At 45.1% G+C, this 7,990-nt stretch overlaps 2 protein-coding genes across 2 annotated transcripts; both read right to left on the bottom strand.

The window, feature by feature from the left end:
- Positions 1–253: 253 nt before the first annotated feature.
- LOC101768400 lies at positions 254–3,090 on the bottom strand. Its single transcript, XM_004967433.4, has 2 exons — positions 1,429–3,090; positions 254–721 (listed from the first exon to the last, which is right to left on the bottom strand). Exons 1-2 carry the CDS (start codon positions 2,748–2,750, stop codon positions 538–540), a joined length of 1,506 nt encoding a protein of 501 aa, XP_004967490.1. The 5' UTR covers positions 2,751–3,090; the 3' UTR covers positions 254–537.
- Positions 3,091–4,997: 1,907 nt separating this feature from the next.
- Positions 4,998–7,499, bottom strand: LOC101768568 (nucleolin). Its single transcript, XM_004971444.2, has 2 exons — positions 6,148–7,499; positions 4,998–5,450 (listed from the first exon to the last, which is right to left on the bottom strand). Exons 1-2 carry the CDS (start codon positions 7,446–7,448, stop codon positions 5,267–5,269), a joined length of 1,485 nt encoding a protein of 494 aa, XP_004971501.1. The 5' UTR covers positions 7,449–7,499; the 3' UTR covers positions 4,998–5,266.
- Between the last annotated feature and the right edge of the window lie 491 nt (positions 7,500–7,990).

The following is a 7,990-nucleotide window of genomic DNA, read 5'->3' as shown; positions in this document are numbered from 1 at the left end:
AAAAAAAGAAATCGCTATGTTCTCCATAAGCCTGAATTCAGTATCAACCTGGCCAGTTTTTGACCAGGTAAATTAGTGGGCCCCTTCCATTTAATAATGGTTTAAATCGAAAGCAAATGCAGGATTCTCCTGAAATTCTATTGCTTACTAATACCATTAACCTACACTACAATTCATCTCTTGTATAAAATGGTGTAATAAACTCGAGATCAAAAGCATCATTTGCAGCGATAGTAAATTGGCCATGCATACATTTGCTGCAGAGGAGGCTTCATGCCGAATAAACAGATTATCTTAAAGGTGTATATTAAACAGGAAGTGCAGCACAGGCACTTAAGCACACACAAGACCACAACACAGACACAATAGGACGCTCGTTTTCCTACACAAGCATCCAAAGTTAACAGATCCTAACTTCCCCCCAGAAGATCCAACAACTAAACACGTATGTACAAAAGAGTGAGAAGAGTAAGGCAGACAGTTGGCAAAACACCATGAGGGACAAAAGGTCAACCCAAGGTGTACATGTTACCAGAACTATGGATGAAAGTAAGGGTCCTCCTTATTCTGGTAAATTGCAAACAGTTGCTTTGAGTAATGTGAAGCCATCCTGCGACAGAACTCAAGAGCATAACGATCATACTCTACTAAATCTGAGATGTTCTTCTTCACTGGACCATATAGATCACCATCCAGAAGAAATTCTGCTATACGAGATGCCCTGCAATGAACAGCAGAGTGTAATCAAATGTCAGTTGACTGAGGACACGAAAAACATCCCTTAGTGCTTGTCATTTCATTCTACATCACTCTTTAAAGTGGAATACTACAGTAGACTTGGAGCTACACAAAATTCATGCACCTTGTTATGCAAGTTAACAGCGCTGAAATTTCCCCTCTGATGAAACTTTTCAGATGAACAAAAATTGTAGCCAACCTTTTGAGAATTACCATGGTCAACTTAATGAGTCTATACAGCTTATTTTGGTTAATTTACAATGTCCAGGTGCATCCAATGTTCATTTATACCTCAGTTGCAATACAGAGCTATTAATTTATCATTGATTCCTAACATGAAATTTTACCATATTTTGTAATTAGTAGTTCAATCTGCATAATGAACCTTGATATGAACCTACAGTACATGAGAAAGAAAATAAGGTATCAGTAGTACTTCAGAAATGGAACTAAACACACATAAACAGAGCACACACACAATTGACGTTCCAACCGACCACTAACTAAATCCTTCATTCACCTAAAGGAAAAGGTGCAAAATAAATATATGCACGCAAGAAGGTTCCTACAATGCTGAAATTCAAGTTCTGTCCGATGCCATCCCCTTGCTTCTTTTGACCAGCAATGAATCTGCTAGGAAATCAACTATATAGCTAGCGCAGCAAGACAATGAGGTGCATACACACATACCTTGGGGCATGTATCTGGCTAAATCCCTGCTTGTTATGAACCAAAGTGGCCTTATGCATTTGTTCCTCTTCAGTTTGCTTCCGATAGAGAGCACAAACAGCCTTCAGGCAGAGCTCGGGATGTTCATCGAATGCTGCTAGCATATCTCCCTCAAATTTCCAGTCTTTAGCTTTGTTTTTACGGCCTATGCGAGCCATAACATCTGCATAGTCTACCTCACTGTCAGACTCTTCTGGTCCTGGAGAGGATTCTTCATTCAGAACAGATGTACCAGACACTTCCGGTTCGTCGCAGGATTCTTCAACAGATTCACTGGCATTTTCTGAAGAATCCTCATCATTTATTATGAAATCTTCCATATCATCATCCTCTTCCATATCATCTTCACTCCCTTCATATTCCTTGGGTTCAACAAAGTTGAGAACCCGGCGTGCAGCCCGTCCCCCTTTAGACTGATTTTTAACCAACCGAGCCGAGCGTCTTGTTGGGGGAGTAGAACACCCTTTCGCTTCACCTAATTCATCATCACCACCACCATCATGGTTTGCCCTCTCTTTCCTCATCTTCTTCAGCACCTGACAAATGGGAATCGTTTCATCCTCATCCTCCCCACTCTCAATCTGCGCCGGTGAAGCAGCCTTCGAAGTAACCACTTCGACACCCTCAGCGGTATCCTCATCGTCGCTGTCACAGATTCCACAAAACCCACGCTTCTTGCTGGGCTTACCACCTTCCTCCTGATCATCAACACCATCCTTGCCACTCCCAAGCTCGCCGTCATTCACAGCCTCATCCTCGCTATCACTGGTGACCACCCGCGCCGCCGCCCGCTTCTTACCCCGTGGCGACACCAAGACATCGTCGTCCTCCAAACCCACGCCCACACTGTTTCCCCTGCTGCTTCCACGGCCTCCCCCTGCGTCGTCTCCATCCTCGCTCTCTCCGGCCACCGCCCGCACCGCGCGCTTCCGAGGAGTCGGGACGGCGACGACGCCCTCCTCCTCCGGGCTTCTCCCCTTGCTGCTGGCATCAACAGTAATAAACCCCTCTTCGTCGTCACTGACCTCAATCACATCGCAGGCCACACTCCCTCCCGGCTTCTCGGCCGACTCACGCTTGCTTCCGCGTAGAAGAAGCGACGCCAACCGGCCAGATTTCGGATCCTCATTGCCTGCAGCACGACTCGCCAGGGCCTTCCTCAATCGCGCGTTCTCGGCTTCGAGGAGCGACACCCTGGCCTCCGGTTCCGCGACGCGGGAGGACTTGGCGGCGAGCTCGGCATCGAGGGCCCGGGACTTCGCCGCGGCCCCCGCGGCGTCCATCGCCGGCGGCGCAGAACCGTTGGGGGCGAAACGGAGGGTGTCGGGTGGAAGTTGGAACGTTCTCGATAGCGACGGGAGACGGGGGCAATTTTTTACGCTTTCGGGTTAACAAGACGGGCAGCGAGTTGGGCCTGGAGGAACGGGCTCCAAAAGGGGTTTGAAGATTAAGCCTTTGGGCCGAAGAAATTGCTGTGGCTCCCGTCTTTTTGCTGGGCTGGACGGACCCCCAGCGCGCGAGAGGCGGGTACGCGCGTACACTGGCAACTTTTCTTTTTCTTTTTTTGGGAGAACCACTGGCAACATTTTGTATGTCAGAATTAGCTTCGGCATGTATTTGCTTTTAGCTCTAACTGCAATATTAGTAGTAGTACTTTTCAAAGAAAAATATTGGTGGTAGTATAGTAGTACGGTTGGCATGAGAACACGGTAGATTTTGCATGACGATGCGGAAATCGCACTGGAGATTGAAGTTGAAGCTTTCTAAGCAACAGGAGACCAAATTCTCCAAACTGCCATATATGTATAAAAAAATTCCCACATGCCCGTTTTCAATCCTCACACGCCGTAGAATTTGAAAGGCTATTCAGTATCTAGAAATATAAATAAGAGTTTAGAATTAGATTTCGAAGCAACTGGAGCGATTAGGATCCAAGTTTATATTTGGATGGTTCTGGACGGTACCATGACTCAAACCAAACATGCATTTTTTTTCCTTAAAAAACACTCTGTTAATTGATCACTTTTGATTGTGGATTAGACCAACTTACATGATAGCCACAGCACCAGTGTACCACCACCCAGAGATCTCAAATGCAACTAAGGTAGTGTTTGGTTAGCTCAAATGTAACGTAATCCGATTACTGAAGGTAACGAATCCCATTACATATGTTTGGTTGCGGTGGTTTGTAATCAATTGACATTGTAATCGAATCCCTTACCTAAATAATATCTATACAAGCTTGTTACCCCTCCTCCCCCACCGTAATCAGATATAGCACCCACACAGTAATCTGATTACGTTACCAGAGTGCAACCAAACAAAGAGGGCAATCACCTATTCCACCTCTAAATACACTGTAATTTGATTCCCTTTGCGTTTACATTACCTTAGCACGAACCAAACACTATCTAAGTTTCGGCAATGGCAGCACCAGCACCTATGCGAGGTGTGATTCCACTGACTGAATAATGATCACGGCCATTTCTTCTTTACGAGAAAAAAGATAGAGAGCTCTATCTGTCACTCAACACCATTAGTACAAAAATACAATAATAAAAACATACCCTCTCAACAATAATAGTGATTGCAACGCAGTTTAATTTGTCAAGTTTTTTATGGTAGACCTGTCCACCCAGTTTGAGCCTCCAACCTAGGACCGATGTTTGCATTTTCCGCTAACGAGATGCCGGTGGCGGCGAGACATCCATCGATCCATGGTGATTATCCAAACAACTTGAGTTGATTTATTCAGAAATTGTACGCATATTAATTTTCACAAAATTGTACAGAGATTATTTTATTTTCTAAATGTTTGCACAAAATTTAACAATTGTAAAAAATTGCCACCGATAGCTGGTTGAGAGAATAAGAACGTGATAGCACCTCAGTCGAGGCCCCTGATCGTCCGCAGCTTACGATGGACTTGGCCAGGTAAATTAGTGGGGTGTTCCAATTATTATTGTTTTGCATCAAAAGCAACTGCATGACTCCGCTGAAATTCTATTAGACCCCGTTTGGATCCCTTCGAAATTGAAATCTATTTAATGAAGTAGACTATTTATCTTGGAATGTGGCATTCCACAACTTTCCAAAGTTTATATATAAGCCTATCTTAAATTTATGGGGTGGGAGATGGAAATTGATTCTATAGATCCTCATGATTTCTAATGTGCAACTTATAGCACGCTCTTTGACTCGCTTACCTATGCCATAAGTGCAGCACATAAGTATCTCTCATATGGCCAACAATAATATACAAATATATTCCACATACAACTATATTAGCTTAATTAATTTGTGTCTAAATTATGATTATTAGAATGGAATTTAATTCCAAGGATCCAAATGGGACCTTAGTTGTTATTAATATTTAACCTACACTATAATTCATCTCTTGTATAAAAACGTTATCATGAACTCTTAGATCAAAAGCACTCATAAGTGCATATGACTTTGGAAGTATTATTAAGTAATTGGTCATGCATCCATTTGCAGGAAGGGAGGGAGGCTCCATGCCCCCAAGTCAATAAGCAGAGTCTCTCAAGGATGTATTAAACAGGAGTGCAGCACAGGCACTTAAGCATCCACCAGACTAGAACACAAACACGATAGGACACTCGTTTTGCTACACAAGCATCCTAGTGAGACATCAGGGCCAAACTTAACCGGTCCTAACTTCTCCAGAAGATCCAATAACTAAACACATATGTACAAAAGAGTGAAAACAGCAAGGCAGACAGACGATAAAACATTACGAGGGACAAAAGGTAAGCCTACGGTATACGGGTTACCAGAGCTATGGATGAAAGTAAGGGTCCTCCTTGTTCTGATAAATTGCAAACAGTTGTTTTGAGTAATTTGAAGCCACCCTGCGACAGAACCCAAGAGCATTAGAATCATGCTCCTCCAAATCATCGATGGTCTTCTTCAGTGGACCATCCCGATCACCATCCAGAAGAAATTCTGCTATGCAAGATCCCCTACAATGAACAGCACAGTGTAATCAAAATATCATCAGACTAAGAACATGAAAAAACTCTCTTAGTGCTCATCATTTCATTCTACTTTACTCTTTAAAGAGGAATATTACAGTAGACTAGGAGCTAAAGCAAATGCATCAATATGGTTGTGCGAGTTACATAGCACTGAAATTTCCCCTCAGCAAGGCCCTCAACCTAAACCTTTTAGATGAACAAAACCATAGACAACTTTTTTGAGCATTATGATGACCAATCTTTAAAAAAACTTAGTGAATCTATGTAGATTTTTTAGTTAATTACTTATTTTACAGTGTCTATGTGCATCAAATTATCGTCAATACCTCAGTAGCAATGCAGAGTACTAAACTAATACAATATTAATATTAAACTAATACAATATTAATTTGTAACAAGAAATTTTGTCACATTTAGCAGTTCAACCCACGTGATGTATCTTGCTATAAAAAAACTACAGTAACATAAGGACGAAAATAAGGTACTAGTACTACTTTCCAAATTGAAATAAACAAATAAACAGAGCACGCAGTAGAAGTTGCAACCACCCAATGACTTTACATCATTTTTTCACCTAAAGGAAGACTAGTTAAATGAATATTTCCACAACCATCCCCTTGCTTCTTCTGACTAGCAATGAATCTGCAAGAAAATAAACTAAATAGCTAGCACAGCAACATACCAATGGGCATCGATGTGGCTAAATCCCTGCTTATTATGAAGCAAAGCGGCCTTTTCCAACTGTTCCTCCTGAGTTTGCTTCCGATAGAGGGCACAAACAGCCTTCAGGCAAAGCTCAGGATGTTCGGCGAATGCTGCTAGCATATCTGCCTCAAATTTCCAGTCTTTAGCTTTCTTTTTACGGCCTATGTGAGCCATAACACCTGCGTAGTCTGCCACAGGATCAGACTCTTCTGGTCTTGGAGAGGATTCTTCATTCAGAACGGATGTACCGGACACATCATGGGATTCTTCATCAGATCCACTGGCACTTTCAGAAGAAGAATCATTTATAAACCCGTCTGTATCATTGTCTTCTTCCATATCATCTTCACTCCCTTCATAATCCTTGGGTTCAACAAAGTTGTTCACCCGGCGGGAACCTCGTTCCCCTTTTGACTGATTCCTAACCAACCGCGCCGAGCGCCTTGTTGTGCGAGTAGAACACCCTTTTGCCTCATGCAATCCATCATCAGCATCATCTTCACTCGCCCTCTCTTTCCTCATCTTCTTCAGCACTTGAGAAATGGGAACCATATCATCCTCATCATCCCCACTCTCAATCTGCGCCGCAACTACACGTGAAGCAGCCTTCGAAACAACCACATGAACACCGCCAGTGACATCCTCCATTTCATCATCACTGTCACTGATTCCACACAACCCTCGCTTCCTGCTGGCCTTAACGCCTTCCTCCTGATCATCAGCATCATCGTTGCCACTCCCAAGCTCACCACCCTTCACATCCTCATCCTCGCTATCACTGGTGACCACCCGAGCCGCCGCCCGCCTCTTACCCCGTGGCGTGACCGAAACATCCTCGTCCTCCAGGCCCGCGCCATTTTCCATGTTGCTTCCGCCGCCTCCCTCAGCGTCCTCCGCATCGGCTTCATCCTCGCTCTCGCTGCTCACCACCCGATTCCGAGGAGTAGGGGCGGCAACGACGCCCTCCTCCGGGCTCTGCCCCTCGTTGGCATCAACAGCAGCAGGCCCCTCTTCGTAGTCACTCAACTCAATAATGTCGCAGGCCGCGCCGCCACCGAGCTTCTCGGCTTCCTCGTGCTTGCTTCGGCGTAAACCCGCCGCCAATCGCCCAGATTTTGGATCTCCCGCGCCTTCTCGCCTCGCCAAGGCCTCCCTCAAGCGCTCGTTCTCGGCTTCGAGGAGCGAGACCCTAGCCTCCAGTTCGGCGACGTGAGAGGACTTGGCGGCGAGCTCGGCGGCGAGGGCGCAGAACTTTGCCGCGGCCCCCGCGGCTTCCATTCCCGGCGGACGCGGCGGCGCAAAACCTTTTTGGGGCGAAGTGGAGGGAGGCTGTCGGCTGGGAAGATCGAACGAGACGGGGAGTTGTTCTTTTCGGCTTTCGGGACGGGCAGCAAGTTGGGCCTGGAAAACGGGCTAGCTAATTGCGAAGGACGTGATTGGGCTTGGGCTGCAGAAGAATGGGAGATTAGGTCTTTGGGCCAAAGAAATCGCAGCAACTGGCTGGCGCGTCTTTGCTGCCGGCCGGCGGGCTGGACCGAGAGATTTCAAATTTGCCACCCGCGCAGCCGCGCTAGAGCTCGTTTGGCACATTCTCTGAATAACATTTCAGCAAGACATACTACCAAGTACCAGCGAATTAACTAGGAAAATACTGAACTGAGTAGCATTCTATAGCACCAAGACATACTAGAAGTACAGGATTAAGATACCTCCTAATAACAGTAAAAATGAGCTGTAGCCACCGCTAAATACGAGTGATATACGTTAATGATACTCCATCCGTTCTTAAATATACGATATACGGCGTGTAGCCATCTAGC

This window comes from Setaria italica, chromosome V (genome assembly GCF_000263155.2).
Source record: "Setaria italica strain Yugu1 chromosome V, Setaria_italica_v2.0, whole genome shotgun sequence".
Taxonomy (NCBI): domain Eukaryota; kingdom Viridiplantae; phylum Streptophyta; class Magnoliopsida; order Poales; family Poaceae; genus Setaria; species Setaria italica.
The sequence above is the reverse complement of the archived record's forward strand: the minus strand, read 5'-3'. Positions and strand labels throughout refer to the sequence as shown.